Source organism: Hydra vulgaris, chromosome 11, assembly GCF_038396675.1.
Source record: "Hydra vulgaris chromosome 11, alternate assembly HydraT2T_AEP".
Classification (NCBI taxonomy): Eukaryota; Metazoa; Cnidaria; class Hydrozoa; order Anthoathecata; family Hydridae; genus Hydra; species Hydra vulgaris.
Window position 1 is genome coordinate 25,150,142 of NC_088930.1, and position 17,789 is coordinate 25,167,930.

The 17,789-nt window shown below is 26.2% G+C and overlaps 1 protein-coding gene across 4 annotated transcripts in view; it reads left to right on the forward strand.

Moving 5' to 3' along the window:
* The window catches only part of LOC136087538 (uncharacterized), a 25,945-nt gene continuing 8,156 nt past the window's right edge, over positions 1-17,789 (forward strand). Inside the window, exons 1-7 of one of the 4 annotated variants that reach the window (XM_065810564.1) lie at positions 6-92; positions 271-389; positions 4,456-4,517; positions 9,265-9,310; positions 12,601-12,668; positions 12,741-12,792; positions 14,821-14,867. In XM_065810564.1, the coding sequence (XP_065666636.1) occupies positions 4,500-4,517; positions 9,265-9,310; positions 12,601-12,668; positions 12,741-12,792; positions 14,821-14,867 (231 nt within the window). In that variant the 5' untranslated portion in view covers positions 6-92; positions 271-389; positions 4,456-4,499. Of the gene's footprint in view, positions 93-270; positions 390-1,323; positions 1,535-4,455; positions 4,518-9,264; positions 9,311-12,600; positions 12,669-12,740; positions 12,793-14,820; positions 14,868-17,789 lie in introns of those variants that run through there. The other 3 variants (XM_065810565.1, XM_065810566.1, XM_065810567.1) reach the window with 3 other exon arrangements.

Below are 17,789 nucleotides of genomic sequence, written 5' to 3' on the forward strand. Positions count from 1 at the left end.
AATATTTAGCAAGATATATATGAAAATTCTTAAAATAGGAAAGCTTAAAGAAGTAGTTTGAAATCCGCAGTTTTACAGTTTAATCTATACAAGTAACTTTTTTATTTTCAGTTGTGTGATGACCGTGCTATTCTTTGTCATTTTTTTTTTTGCTATAAAATCATTTGAAAGATTGAACCATTTGAGTCTTACAATAAGTTAAACAATGTGACGTCAAATAAAAATTATTTTGAAGCGTGAAATAAAAAATAAAAATTTGTCACTATTAAGGCTACACACCAGCACGATAAGTCGCTCATTGCTAAACAACACCTCGATCAGCTTATCGTTAATCAGCACAATACACCGCCTAAAGCAAAACACTAGCAAAACTGCTTAATTACAGAAATGTAAGAAATTAACTTTCATGATCACAAAATGTAAACTAAAAAAAAGGATTTCTTATACAACATTTTACATGGTGATGTAACTATTTTTGTTCACGAATATATATAAGACAAACGTCATATGTAAGATGCAATTTACGCTATTTTTATTAACAATTAAAATTTACGCTATTTTTATTACAATTAAAAAACGCAAAACGATATTCGTTTTGCGTTTTTTAATTGTAAATCATTGCGTTTATATTAAGTAGGTTTATTTTTTTAAAAGCTAAAATGTAAAATGAACTTGAAATAATATTTTTATGTAAGAGTGGGCTATATACAAAGAAATTGAACGGAGTTAAGAATAACTATTTTTACCATATTAGGAAATTAAAAATGATATGAAAATATAAATGATAAGAATAACTTATCACATATTTTTTTAAAAGAATGTTTTAAGGAAAAGGTGAACTTTTTTGATTGTGACATTTTATCTAAACATTAAAAACTTTACTCTTTATTTTGGCTTTTTTTTTATCTAGAAATTTTTTTTTTAACTAGAAACCTTTTATAACAAACGTTTGCTGGATATAACGAAATCAAAACGACGTTGTTGCGTATGAGGACAGAGATGCTTTTTTTATTATTTTTATTCTGCTAATTATATATTATTATATATAAGACATAAAATAGTTCTCTAGTACAAGTATATTATATATAAGACATAAAATAGTTCTCTAGTACAAGTATATTAATAGCAAACAAACCTTTTATAGAGCCCCGACGGATCATAATTTAATTTGATTTTTAACATTAAAACTAATTTAAATCAACGCTTTTAACTTTATAGACAGTACACGCACAAATACAAATGTCATAAAAATTTACAATTTTTTCAATAATAAAAAAACTACACAATCCTTGCTTAAGATATAAGTCAGTATAAATTCTAACAAAATTTTAAAAACGAAAAATTTTGCAAACGCAATTATTACCATACCAATTCTTGATATTTTTTTTGAACACCTTGAAGACTTTTTTACGGACATGGTCTCGTTATTTAGAGTGCCCCAAAGCGAGGTGGCTTTATATAACGTACAGAATGTTTCATAATCATGGAACCTATAGTAGGTAGAATCAGTATTTTGCAACAACGGAGTTTATACGTAAGATTTTTTTATAGTGAAAAGATTTTTCATAAATATTGGATTTAGACAATTAATGGATTTAAAAGTTTCCATCATAAGAAATCTCAAATTTCTAAGATGGATTCTTAGACTTAATAATTCATCCAGAGACAAATCAAATCTTTTATAGACTAAACCTAGAGCTTTTTTATGAATTCTATTTATTAGTTTGTCATCTTTTTGTGAACAAGACATCCATATTAGAGGACAATAAGAAAAGTCAGGAGAAATAAAAGCAATAAACAGCAAAATAGATTTATCATGGGATTTTTTAGTTTTATCTGTTCATCCATTTAGCCGCACAAATATTTACAAGTTCTGTGTTTTATAATAGGGGAAAACGGGGTAAGATGGCGAATGAGACAAGATAGCTTTTCATGCAGCAACTCAACAAAAAAACTTACAAGTGGGTGAAAACAAAACTGTGTTTACATCTTGTATTTTAAAACACTAAATTGTTTTTTTTAAATATTATTAACACAATTTTATACGGATAAGTTTACTTTTTGCACTTAAAAAGAAATACCTTGCTTTCGGTTATTCATAATGAATGGTGTCCTTCGGGTGTAACTTTTTTAGAAATATTTTATTGCGACGAATATTTTTTTGCGAATTTATTTTTTTGTTTCTTTAGTTAGATTAGTTGGTAGTTTTTAAACTTTTATGAAATTGGAGTCAAAAATTGCATAATAAGTCAACTTGCCCGGTCACGTGAGCAGATGAAATTCAAGTTTTTCTACTTGCAAACTGAAAATTCATGCAGGCAATGAATCATTATGATAAAATGAACATACTGACAAAGTATTACTGCTTCATGACCGATAGTTTTGCAATAACCTAGGGCTTTTAAAACATTTACCATCTTACCCTGCTTTCCTCTGTATATAGAACTGGAAAGGACGAGAAGAAGACAGGTTTGTCTTATGACCAAGTCCCTTGTTTTTTTTAGACATTTATATAAATACGTTATAACTAAAATTAAAAATGAGAGAAAAAAGCTTAATGTTTCAAAGAAGTTTATATAAAATGAAAAATAGTTTAATAGTCTTTCAAAGTTATCTTTAATAAAAGTTAAGGAAGTAATTTAATCACAACAACATGAACTCATGCAATGCTATATATATTAAAATTTCAAAGTTATTCATTAAAGGAAAATTTTAAACATTTATTCAAGAAAACAAAAACCAACAACAAAAAAAAATATATATATATATATATATATATATATATATATACATATATTTATATATATTCTTTGGTTTATTTTTAAATGTAAAAACAATTTGTCTTCAATTTCTTTACATAGTTTGTATACATCAAAAGACAAAAATAAATACATTTTACGCAATGATAGTTTTATTAAGCAGCCCATTTTCAAATTTTAGTGAATTTTGCATTGATCTTTGCAGATCATTTTTATTGGAATAAAATAATTTTAAAAATTTTACCGATAATTCTATTTATAAATGTAACTACTTTTCTTTTAAACGAAAGCTTTACCCAGCTAGCACATATACATTGATAAAACGTTAGAACAATGTTGCGCGTTGCGTCGGCCCAACATTGACCGCCAACGTTGTTTTTATACCATTTTGGTTACAAATGCAACGTCGACAACAATTAAAAAACAACGTTGGCCCAGCGTTGTATTTTAAGTTGGCATTGCGTAATATTTTACGTTGATTTAACATTGTGTTTTACGTTTATACAATGTTGTATTTAACTTTTATTGGAATTAAACTTTTATCTTTAATATATATATATATATATATATATATATATATATATATATATATATATATATATATATATATATATATATATATATATATATATATACTCATTAAATATTTATTCAATCAATTAGAATATAGCTTACTCATACATACATATTTAAACCATTTCCATGAATTAATATTGCTGATACCATTAATACCTTGATAGGATATTTGATTAAAGAGTCATTATTCATGTGTTTGTTTTGCTTGTGGTTTGGTACTTTGTTATAATAGAAAGTGAAAAATATATTAGCCAAATATATTTCCATAATCAGCTGATATATTTAAATGAAAAATAATTCTTATAAATTACATAAATATATGGTTCTATATCTGCCTTTCCTAGATGCAAACACAACGTTGATCCACTGTATAAAATCCAAAATTATTCCAATGTATATGAATGAACGTTGATCCAGTGTATATAATCCAACGTTAATCCATACACATTGGATTATCGTTGTTTTATAAACATTGGATCAACGTTAATCCATATACTTTGGATCAACGTTGATCCCTATATATATATATATATATATATATATATATATATATATATATATATATATATATATATATATATATATATATATATATATATATATATATATATATATATATATATATATATATATATATATATATATATATATATGTTTTTCTGATCAAAATCCAACGTCGGAAAAACAGTTATACTAATGCATTTTTAATGCAATTTCAGTTATACTAATGCATATTTAAAATCATTTTTTAAATTAAAAATTGTAACAATGCGAAGATCTGTGGCCTAGATAAAATATTTTGATGTCTAAAGAACAAACTTTCAAGCATTATGAGTTATACATAAGTATGTTCTTGCTTATGTGAAATAAGATATTTTGGAAAAAATTTTGGTGGTTTAAGCCTGCGAACAAAAATATCCCAAAATGTTCGCTACCTCTACTCGAATTTGAGGGCTAAAACTAATAAAATATACTTTTTACCATATTATACTAAACTTAAGCTAATTAACAAGTTTGACAATTTTACAAACTATTTTGAATAATTTGTAAAATCCGTAAAATATTTATAACTTGATATAAATTTACATACATAAAATATATAAACAAGTTTTTGATTTAGAGAACAAACAGATAGTAAAAGATCATCAAAGATGAACATTTCATATGAAAACGAAAATGAAGGTAACTTTTTTCTTCTATTTATTGGTTTAGATTGTACTTGTAAATGCATTTCTAACTTTAATGAAACCAATTAAAAAAGCACAATTTATGCAAAAAAGCCCGACTACATTCTAAGTTTAGATAAATGATGCAAGTTGTGCAGAAAAACTCAACCATTCTATTAAGTTTAGAAAACAATAAATTTCAGTTTTGCAGTTATAGAAAGTTTAATTACACACATCATCCGGTCTTATTTAAACTGAATCTCGGGAAAGTAAGACAGATTAACTGGTACAGTTGATAAAATCAACTCCTTTAGAATACATCCAGTTAACATCAATTTTTAAGAATTGTATAACAACCTATAAAAATTGTATAATAACACAGTTTTTATACGTTTTTTGAACGTAGTTGTATAAAAATTGTATATGTTATTATACAATTTTTTTTATATACATAATACATTAACTTATAACTTGTTATAATTATAATACAAAAAGTTTTTTTTTTTTTAAGAAAAAAAAAACGTAACAGAACTTAAAAAATTAAAAAACGTAACAGACTCTTTAAAATGTTTAATCCTCTTGCTGTTTCTCTTTACTGATAACGGAGCCATCCTTCGTACCTATTATTTGCTAATTTGTTTTGCTTTTCGACCCATTTCTATCTTAACTTCTACATCTTATCAAAATATTTAAAAAAGATTTCAAGCGTAACTTAATTGGTCATTGTATATATATATATATATATATATATATATATATATATATATATATATATATATATATATATATATATATATATATATATATATATATATATATATATATATATATATATATATAAATATATATAAATATATATATTATATTTTGTCATATAATTTTATTATAAAAGAAAATTAGATGACAAAATTAATTAAAAGTAATACAAATTATAATAATAACAGTATTAAATTACAATAACAACAATAAATGAATAAAAATATATGATAATAAATACATTGATAATAAGTTAATGATTTAAATATACTTTTATAAAGGATGGTGTCAATCATACAGAGGTCTGTATGAGTGATTATAGGAGTGACATCAATTTAAAAATATAATATGACTAATAAATAATAAGCTCATAAAACATTCAGTAAAAAATAAACGTTTATAAATCATAAATTGTACAAAAATGTACTGATAATAATTGTACTAACAACAATATGAAAATTAAAAGTTTATTTTAATAGCAAGAGATAATAATGTCAAGAAGTTAAAATTTAAAAAACAGTAGAGAACTAGCAAGTTTTACGAGCGGAAGAAAATGTTTTTTAAGGGCTCTGATGTATCTAATTAAGAAAACTAAAAGTTAATTATTTTAATTGATAATTTATGAGACGATAGCAATTTTTTGATGTGATAGCTTCCAATTTGACACCAAACTTGACAACAGTAATTAGGATGAAACGAGAACCATGGATTAAATTTTCTTAAAAGTAATTTTAGTGATACAATGACGAATTTTTGAAAGTGTTAGCTCGATTTAGTTTCTTGTTTAGTGAAAATTTTATGAAAGATTGCAATCAATCATTACAACAAGGTATTTAGTAAACCTCGAAGTATATAGCTGTTCGATATTATTTTTGACTTTAATTTCAACATTGCTGTAAAAATAATTTTTTTCGGAGATAAAAAAAAAGTATTCGTTTAGTTTTACTAGAATCATAACTATTAATATTTACAAATTGTTTCCAATCAAAGAGATAAAACCAAAACTAAAAATCGTTCTAATTTAGAAATTAAAATGAAGAACTAATCAATAAAAACATCGCCAAAAAATGACCATAATTAAGAGCTTTTCTAATTTTTTCAATTAATCTTATCAATGAGTGACGTCAATGAGTGGCAAATCAAATGTTTTGATCAAAAACGAAATTGAAATTTATTTAAACTGTAAAGAGTTTATAAAAAAGTTCACTCGGGAATACAAATGCTTTTCAAGATGCCTACTACTAACGTTAGTTAAAACAATAATAGCTCTATACTTTGTGCATAAAGGTTTAGACCTTTTTTTAAATATTGGAATAACACAATATAATTTTTAAAAATCAGGAACTGTTCTTTTTATGTAAGAGATATTAAATAATATAGAAAAAATATTTGAAAATTTAAAGTTAAAATCTATAAAAATGTTTATGGAAATGCTGTTTGGACCTAATAATTTTCTTGAATTCAATTTAGATAAAAGATATGAAATTTAAGGAATATTTGTCGGAGATATTAGTAGACTATTTAAATTTGGGTATTTAAGATCCTTATGATAGTTGACGTTGATAGTTGGCGAATGAATATTGGATTTGAGTTTATGAGCAATATTTGTAAAAAAAAGTGGTTGAATTTTAGGAGATAAGCGTCAGGTCAATTATATTTCACTATCCTGTAAACAGTTGGGTGATGATTTAAAAGTTTTTTTTACATTTATTGCATTGTATTAATGCCTTTTCAAAGTTTTTTTAAGATTTTTTTGATGTTTTCTACGATTTTGATTTTTTTTACGATTTTTTTTTTATTATAAATTAGTTACTGATCTTAATCTACTTGCAAAATTTGTATTTATTTTTTAAATGGTACAAAGTAATTTTATGTTTACATTTTAATGATTGGACACGTTTGCTGATGAAAGCACGTCGGCGCGTAGTGATAAGGCAAATATTGTCTTCTTTTAGCCCCGGTCATGTAAATTTTATTTATATAAAACGGCATTGTATTTTTTTTTAATGACGAAATAAATTAAAATAAATAAATAAAATAAAAATTCTGAGAACTCTTAAAAACAGTTGCAAACTTGTTTATATTTATGAGATCTTTAGTTCTTTACATTTTAGGATCAACCACAACACCAGTTTTTAATAAACCAGATTTAATGTTTTTTTTATTGAGTTTTTAAAACTCTTGCTATGTAAATTGTGTGTGCGTGGTATAAAGAATTTATTGAATTAGTACAAATATAAAGTTGATCAGAAAAATTACCTCAATTTTGTATTTGTACTCACTTTGAATAAATATAAAAAAAAACGATAACAAACATATGCATATAATAAAACAATTTTTTTTTTTTTTTTTTTAATATGTGTTTGCTGTTTATATAATAAGAAAATATAATTACAAAGAAACATTTACATACAAAAAAAAGTTGATTTATAAAAAACAGGTAGGGGCTCAAAGAAGATATGGATGACTAATGTCACCACAATCTTTTCATAGAGCCCCTATGTGGGCTTTACAAGTTTAGAATAGAATTAGATTGTTAAAAATACTATGTACAATTCCAATATAATAAAAAGATAAAAAACTTTCATAAATATTTACATTTAAAGAAAGAAAGTAAATAGTATCAATATAATTTTAGCGATAGTCATTTAAAAATACTGACAAATTATTTTAAAGATAAAAAATAAGAGACAATCAAACAAACAAAAATAAAAAAACTAAGAATAATGGAATTCGATGTTCATTTAGAAAAATTAAAAAATCATTTATAATGTTTAAAAATTTCATTTTTTATTAGAAACTTAAAAGAGTTTAGTGATTTTACTGATTTAAATGTTTAATTTTTTGAAATGTGTTCCATAGTTTCGATCCACGGTATGCTATTCCATATTCAGAATACTTGCTCCTAATTCTAGGCAATTTATAAGTATTCCAATGATTTATTCTAAGAGAGTAATTATTGTTAACATTTTTCGTAAATTTATTACTAAAGGTTTATGGAATCAGGCTGTTATTATATTTATACATAAAAATTAAGTGTAGGTAAATATTAACTTCATATACACTCATCATTTGCATGTCTTTCATTAGTGGTTTTGCATGTTCATTTTTTTTTTTCTTATATAGAAGTCTGCATGCATGTTTTTGTAGAGAAAATATTTTTTTAAGTTTTGTTGGTTGAGTACTAGCCCATGTAATATTGGAATAGTAATTAAAACAATGTATTAGGCCAAAATATACTAGTTTTAGACTTTCTGATGTTACATATGGGCGAATACGGTACATCAAACCAATTGTTCTATTAATTTTTGATTGGATATAATTTATGTGAGGAAGCCATGATAAATTTTCATCAATAAGAATTCCTAAGAATTTTCTTGACTCATTTTTTTCGATTAGTTTATCCTCTAAAATTAATTCTGGTAATTTTAAGCGAAGGTTTTCCTGTTGTGATTTTTTATAGAATAGAGTATACTTTGTTTTATCTACATTGAGTGACAGTTTATTAGCCTCAAACCATTCATTGACATTCCTTAATTCATAATTCATGTCAGAGTAAAGTTGCCTAATGTCACTACTCGATAAGAAAAGATTTGTGTCGTCAGCAAACATTATCGCGTTAAGTTTTGCTGAAGTATTATGCAAATCGTTAACATAGACCAAGAATTGACCCTTGCGTAACTCCACACATAATTTTTAGTTCACCTAATTCCTTATTAATAACATATTGTTTTCTTTCAGTGAGGTAGCTTTTTAACCAATCATAGATTTTATTTATTACTCCATAGTGTTTAATTTTTTCTAAAAGAATGAGGTGATCAACCGTATCAAATGCTTTTGATAGGTCAATAAATAATTCTAGAGTAAAATTATTGTTTTCGAATCCTTTAATAATTTGGTCTACTATTTCAATTATTGCGTGTTCAGTTGAATGGGTTTTTCGAAAACCAAACTGTTTTGTGTAAAATAAATTATTTTCATTAAAATGGTTATAAATTCTATTATAGATTACACGCTCGAATACTTTGGAAAATACAGAAAGTACTGATACAGGTCTATAGTTAGAGATTTCTTATTGATCATTGTTTTTGTAAACTGGGCATACTTTTGCCCACTTTAGTGCTTCAGAGAAAATACCTTTATTAATTGAAAGTTTTATAATATGGATCAAAGGTCTGGAAATGTAATTTTTGTTTTAAATAACTATATTACTAGAAACGTCATCAAAGCCAGGTGATTTATTTTTTTTTAAGAAAAGAAAAGGCTGTTTCATATTCTTTAAGAGATAAGTCGCTATCGTGAAGTATTACGTCATTTAACGATTTAAGATATAATTGAAATGAGTTGGGTGTGGTTATAATTTTTTTTAGCAAGGTTCGGGCTAATGTTTGTAAAGTATTTATTTAACTCATTCGAGATTTTTAAAGGACAATAAATAACAGTTTTATTGATATTTATTCTTTGAGGCAGTAAAGCCGTAGTTATTTTGTTTCTTCCCATTATATTATTAATTACATCCCATGCTTTTTTTACATCGAATTTGTTTTTTGTAAGTTCCTCACTATAATAGTTTTTTTTAGCTTTCATGAGAAGAAATTCGTAAAACCGTTTACATTTTTTGTATATTTTTTCATTATCATCACTTCTGTTTTTCAAAAATTTATTGTAAAGTTTTTGTTTATTTTTTGAACATTTTATTGGAGTTTTATTCATCCAAGGATTTAGTATTGTTTTTTTTTTAAATTATTTTTAATTCATATGGGCACGTTTTGTTATATATATCAAGAAATCTTTGTAGAAAAATATTAAAAGCTTTATCTGTATTATCACATTTTAAAACCTGATTCCACGTCTCTTGCTTTAGTTTATTAGAAAGATTATTCTTATTAATTGTTGATAAGTTGCGTTTTTTTAAAGCTATAATTTTAGAATCCCCTTTGGATGTGACATTTAAAAGATTTATTTTAATGTATATTGGGAAGTGATCATTAATGTCAGTTTTAAAAATACCTGTCTCAAATGACGTTTCTATATAATTATTAATAAAAATATTATCGATTGCAGTTGCAGAGCTATTTGTTACCCTAATTGGTTTAATTATAACTGGTAAAATATTATATTTAAAAAGCATATCAAAAAAAGATTTTGTTTTTGGAAGTTTTTTATAAAACAGAGCGTTCAAATTAATGTCACCAGCAATATACAAACTTTTTTTTTCTTTATTTGTTTTTAGGACCGTATTTTTAATAAATTCTTCAAAACATTCAATTTCACCACTCGGCGGTCGGTATACGCACCCAATTACAATGTTTTTATTTTTGTCACTAATTATGTCAATGAATAGACTTTCATAATTAAGATTTGATGAGCATAATTTATTTTTTATTTTGTATGAATATAACTCTAAAACATATATACCAACGCCTTCTCCGTTTTTATTACTTCCTCGCGGTTGACTAATTAGGTTGACTAATTATAATTAGGTACTTTGTAATTAGAATTAGAATCAAGTGTATTTTCATGCCAAGTCTCTGTAAGGGATATGACATCAAACGTGTAATTTAAAATATTTAAAAATTCTTTAAACTTGTCAAAGTTTTGATTTATGCTCCTAATATTTACATGTAATATAGAAAATGAATTTATTTCTTTTTTTCCCTTAAGTTCATAAGGATCAAAATACGGTGTTTTCATTAAATTCCTTTGAATTTCTTGAAAAATATTTGTGTTATTTAATAAATTGTCTTCAAAAGGGTCAAATTTTATATTTTCAAAACCTTGTTCAAAAACATTATTCGAATCCATTTGTAAATATAGTAAATATGAAAGAATTTAACTATTAATATATTAATAAATAAACTATTCACCTTGAAATATTAAATTTTCTGTTCTTTCAGAGTTTTTTTGTTGAAATTCATGGACAATTAGTTTATTATACACAACTTTAGCATAATAACCATTTTGTCTATGAATTTTCGCCTTAGCGAATAACTCTTTTCGAACTTTTCTAGTTGTACTACAATAATCTTCATTAATAAAAATATTAGTACCTTTTAGCTTTGATGCGTTATCAGTGATCGTTTTTTTTGTCCTCGTAGTCATGCAGTTTCATAACAATTGTTCGTTCGCGATTTTCGTTCGAAACTCCCACTCTATGCGCTCGTTCTATTTTGATTTCTCTTTTGATATTAAGATTTTCAGCAAATAATTTCCTTACTTTTTCTTTGGCTTTTTCCCAATCTTTTTCATTTCTAATCTCAGGCAAACCATCAATACGCAAATTGTTCCTTCGATTTCGATCCTCTGCATCAACAGATTTTAGCTTTAGGTTGTTGTTGTCTGTCAAAATTTTTCCCTCTTTTAACTTTACGCTGGATAACTCTTCTTTAACTTTACTAATTTTTTCAATTACACTTTTAATCTTATCGTTGCAAGCATCACCAACATATGTCAAGCTAGCTTTGATATCGTCAAGATCCTTTCTTACTTTTTGAATGCTTTTTTGAACTGAATCAAACTTTATATTAATAATTTTAACTGTTTCTGTAAAGAACGACAATATCGTCTCTTTTTGTAAGTTCAGTAGTTCTCTCGCCATTACCATTGAAACAACATCAGCATTGCTCATTTTAATTTAATTTTGATAAAAAAATACCGATTTTAAAGAGATGCCTGAGATTAGAGATAAAAAAGATTAGGAAAAAATCAAAGAAAAAGTAAGGAAATTATTTGCTGAAAGTCTTAATATCATAAGATATATCAAAATAGAACAAGCGCATAGAGTGGCAGTTTCGAACGAAAATCGCGAACGAACAATTGTTATGAAACTGCATGACTACGAGGACAAAAAAAACGATCACTGATAACGCATCAAAGCTAAAAGGTACTAATATTTTTATTAATGAAGATTATTGTAGTACAACTAGAAAAGTTCGAAAAGAGTTATTCGCTAAGGCGAAAATTCATAGACAAAATGGTTATTATGCTAAAGTTGTGTATAATAAACTAATTGTCCATGAATTTCAACAAAAAACTCTGAAAGAACAGAAATTTTAAAGATAATTAAATACTAAAAACTCAGAAATACTAAGACTAATTTTTATTATTTCTTACGCTGCGAAAACACGTCTGTTCACAAAGAAAGCATGCCGCAAAATAGTTCATTATATATAAGAACGCATAACAATATAATATAATGTAGTATCCCAGTGAGCACAAGACGTGTTTCAGACGTCTAAAAACGTAATAATACGTCTAAATACATGTTTTAGACGTCTTAAACTTGTCTTGTTCCAACTGGGATGAGGTATGTTTTATATCATATGTACAAAATTTACAATTAGATAAATTTCCGATAAAAACATGGAACAGAGACTATTCACGAAAAAAAGATAAAACGTCATCAGCAACGGTAAGATTTATTTTTAAATGTTCAAAAGAATTTGAGGCTGTAAATATAATAACTTATATTGCCTATTTTCAGTTGACAAACGATTATATAACAAATGAATCAGATGAAGTTTCAAAAATGCAAGGTTTGTTATACATTTTTTTTTTGTTGGTTATGTTTTGTCAGTAAAAAATACAAACAATTTCGTGTAATATAAATAACGATTACATGGTTTAGACAAAAAGAATACAATATTTTTTTTATGACCAATCCCCGTAAGCTGTCATGTGCTTTTATTGTTAAGCGTGTCTTACAAATATTAAAATGAAAAAAGTAAAATTAATCTCATTTTATTTATACCATTTAATTGTATACAAGTATAGTTAAAGTTACTTGTTTTGCAAATAAATAAAGCAAGTAATAATTAAACGAAAATAACATTAATAGTAAGGGAAAGACGGGGCAAGATGGCGAACGTTTTGAAAACCCTGATTTATTGCAAATTTATCAGCTATGAAGCAACAATTCTTTCAGTTTGTTCGTTTTATCAGTTTGAAAGTAGAAAAATTTGTAATAGAAATTAAAATGTTAAATTCATAAATTTGTCATCTGGAATATGACCGGGAATTGATGACTTATTATGCGCTTCCTGTCTCCAATTTTTATAAACTTTTAAAAACTTTCAACTACTCTAAATAAAGAACACAAAATAAACACGCGTCACAAAATAATATTCCGATAAAAATAACACCCGAAGGACACCATCAATCAGCAATAACCCAAGGTATTTATTTTTAAGCGTAAAAAATAAACCTATGCGTATAAAGGTACGTTAACAATGATTAAAAAAAAATTTTTTGTTTTTAAAATACAAGATGGACAGATTCGTTTCCGACCATTTTATAATTATTTTTGTTGAGTTGTTATATGAAAAGCCATCTTAATCCGTTTGCCATCTTGTCCCACTAACCCCTTTATCTAATTCGATTATTTTGTTTAAAACTTGATTAAAAATATAAAGTCAAAACTAAAAAGAAAGATATAAATAAATAACTTAACTTTAAGAAAATTTCAAATTTAAAAAAAAAATGTTGAAAATTTATTGCCATCATTAATCATTTTTTCATTTTTTGTTTAAATAGAAAAGGAAACAAATTTTTAGTTCATTCCCGGGCCCTCAAAAAAAAATGCACCAACTTACTTTACCACGGGGTAAGTTGGCGCAATTATAAAAATAATTATTAATGTACTATTAAGTGCAAAATTAATAAAAAAATTTTTCCTATTAATTTTGCCACAATTTTAAGCCAAAAATTTAATATTACTTTTAGTTGGTACCAAATATAAGTACGTATAACACCCAAAACATTATCCCACATTTTATCTGTAAGAAAAAAACCTAAAAAAAAAATTTCTTAATTTTTTTGTAAGAATAAATTTTTTCAATATTTTAAGCAATAAAAAAATAAATAATCAATTTTATAAAAGTATATATTTTTTTCCATAGTAAATGCTATGAGCCAACATACCCCGTTAAAATTTTGCCAACTTACCCCAAAGTCTTTTTTTCAATAAACAGTCTATAGATCCAGAAAAACGGTAACTTTGAAAGGCTTACTGGAAACAGTAAACCAATTGCGACTGAAACTTGTACAATAATTTTGTTATCATACGACTAACTATTTTCTTTGTAAAGTAAAAAGGAAGCGATGTTCCAAAAGTTACGTTTTTGTGCAAAAAAAAAACATGATATCCTTCATGCGCATGCGCGAACCCAAACAATACTATAGTGAATGATAAAATGGTCAATCAGGAAAGTTCTGTGTAATTTTTTCACTTTCTGATGAAAGGCTCTGAAGATAAACGCAGTTCGTCAACTTACCCTTGCTGCCACCTAGCCCCGGTCTCCCCTGCACAACAAAATCGTAAATCAATTGTCCGTAGTTTAAAAATTTGCTTATTAAAGCAAGAAATTTTTCTTATTTTAGGAAATATATTTCCTAATAAGAAAATTTTGCTGTGCATATTTTCTCTCCAGGTAAAATTTTCGTTGAGATTTTCTAAAGAACTTGAATGATTGCTCTCTATTTATATCTAGTTATAATAGACAATTACTAATCGACAAATTCTTGAAATTTTTATTAATTCATTTATTTCCTAAATTACTTTTAAGGTGATCTCGGCAAAGGAAAAGAAAAGCACCAAGATGACTTAAAATGTGTAAGAATCGTTGCGGTTTATATCGAATATTTAATGTTGAATATATGAATAACATACATAATAGAGAGGAGGCGCCATTTTTAAAATGAGAGGACTGTAGTTGACCAAAATGCTGGAAACTTTCTCTTATATATTTTACAAAACTTGTTATTTAATATATATATATGTGTGTGTGTGTGTGTGTGTGTGTGTGTGTGTGTGTGTGTGTGTGTGTGTGTGTGTGTGTGTGTGTGTGTGTGTGTGTGTATTGATAAATGTTGTATACTGCTGGAAATAACTCTCGTCTGTTTAAGAGTGATCAATATCTTTTTGAAAAAAATAGATCAAATAATATTAAAACATTTTAAATGAAAAAATACAACTTTATAGTGGAACTTGAAGTTTCATGCCATTCGGCAATCATCAGCCATATTATTCAAATATAAAACAAAAAATAAAAACCGTTATAAGAAATACAAATTTAGCGTTGCAACGGCATCTGACGTCAAGTGTACGTGATCCGATATTTGCTAATCGCCGGATTCAAAGTTAGAAAGTAAAAATTTTTTCCTATGCCTACAAGCAGAAACCAATTCACTTTTTTTATTAAGTAGTAAACCACTATCAAAATTCATAATAAAATATTTTTCACTGATGCAAAGGTTACACTTTTTTGTAGATGGATTATAAGATTAGCATCTTTTAATTATGTTCCACTTAATTATAGGCATGTTACCTGCGTCTTTATGTTTTCAGATTTCCTTGGAAAGTTCTGTATCATTTCTATACCTGGTTGCATTAAATGATTTAAGGTGGTTTGCAAATCTGAGCTTGAATGCGTTTTCGCTAATACCGATGTAAGATTTTTCCGTAAGACTGGGATTAGGTAATGCTAAAGTGGCTTTATATACAACGTTTTTTGATAGACATTCGTTATTTAACGGGCATGCAGTTTTCTTAATGCAGTTGCAATTTATATCATTAGCGGTGAGTTTGTTGCGCAAAATTTGTTGGTTGTGTGATTTAATAATAGATCGGATATTTGGCATGCAGCTGTAACTAACTTTTTTTGTGTTTCTGTTAAAAATTTTGTGGAGCCTATGATGTAATGGAAAATGCAAGTCAATTAAGTTTAAGAAAAGGTCTCCAATTTTTGTTACCACATTTTTACTGAAAGGAGGATTAAACCATATTATATTTCTTTTTCGTTTATTAGTATTAGAAGGATTTAGATTTGAATGATATTGAAGATTGGTGTGAAATCCAGACTTTTCTAATGCGTCTTTATAAATGGGAGCAGACTTTTGGAAAATTTTTTCGCTTGAAGAATCGGAAGATAATTTATGTTCAATTGAAAACTAGAACTAGCATGGAACTAATTTAGCGTACTATCAAGTTTATGGTAAGGTTGAAAAGTGCAGTTATTAAGATCAAATGTAACATCAAGGTAGTTAACAACTTTCATATTAGATTGAATAGAAATACAGAGGTTGTATTGTTTAAATATTTGAGAAAATGCTTCTTATTTTTTTCCATTTTTGGACCGCTATGACAATAAAAATACCAACTAACTCGCACACTTCCGCTCCATCAAATGCACCCATCAAACAAACCACTCGATTTTTTAATCCAAATTTGATCATTGGTAAATAATAAAGACTTACGCGCCTGGAGAATTAAAGATTTATGATCAGTATCAATGGAAACGTATTGTTCTGCAAAGTTTATGGAGTCGATAAGTAGCATTTCATTAATAGAAGTGTAAAAGTCAACGATGTCGAAAATAAGGAATTTATAAAAATGTTTGTCATTGATGTTTTTGAACCAATTTATTACATTTTGTGTGCTATTCCACTGATTTAATTGCAAAATATTTCTTAGGTTGGTGATAATATCTGATAAAATTTGCTTACTTATTCTACCGACTTCATTCTTAGCTGGGTTAATTAGACGAACAGTTATTAAAAGACCATAAACCTAATTTAAAAAATTAGGTTTATGGTCTTTTATTGTAATGAAACAAGTGGAAGAACTGTTTATATTGATTTTTTTTAAAACGTCATGATTCTTTAGAATAGTTTTTCTTTTTTTATAAATGTAATCTTTTATAATAGGGTTGGTTATTTTATAGTTAGATGTAGTAGCGTTCATTAACAACTTATTGTATTCGTCTTTTGATAATTTATACAAATTTGATGTTTTATCTGCGTAAGTGTAAGTATACGTTAATTTTCTCCAATCTCATTCAAATATCAAATATCAATCTCCAAAAATATTCAAATATCAGTCTCCAATATCATTCAAATATCAAATATCAATCTCCAAAAATATTCATATATCAATCTCCAATATCATTCAAATCTAAATCCTTCTAATACTAATAAACGAAAAAGAAATATAATATGGTTTAATCCTCCTTTCAGTAAAAATGTGGTAACAAAAATTGGAGACCTTTTCTTAAACTTAATTGACTTGCATTTTCCATTACATCATAGGCTCCACAAAATTTTTAACAGAAACACAAAAAAAGTTAGTTACAGCTGCATGCCAAATATCCGATCTATTATTAAATCACACAACCAACAAATTTTGCGCAACAAACTCACCGCTAATGATATAAATTGCAACTGCATTAAGAAAACTGCATGCCCGTTAAATAACGAATGTCTATCAAAAAACGTTGTATATAAAGCCACTTTAGCATTACCTAATCCCAGTCTTACGGAAAAATCTTACATCGGTATTAGCGAAAACGCATTCAAGCTCAGATTTGCAAACCACCTTAAATCATTTAATGCAACCAGGTATAGAAATGATACAGAACTTTCCAAGGAAATCTGAAAACATAAAGACGCAGGTAACATGCCTATAATTAAGTGGAACATAATTAAAAGATGCTAATCTTATAATCCATCTACAAAAAAGTGTAACCTTTGCATCAGT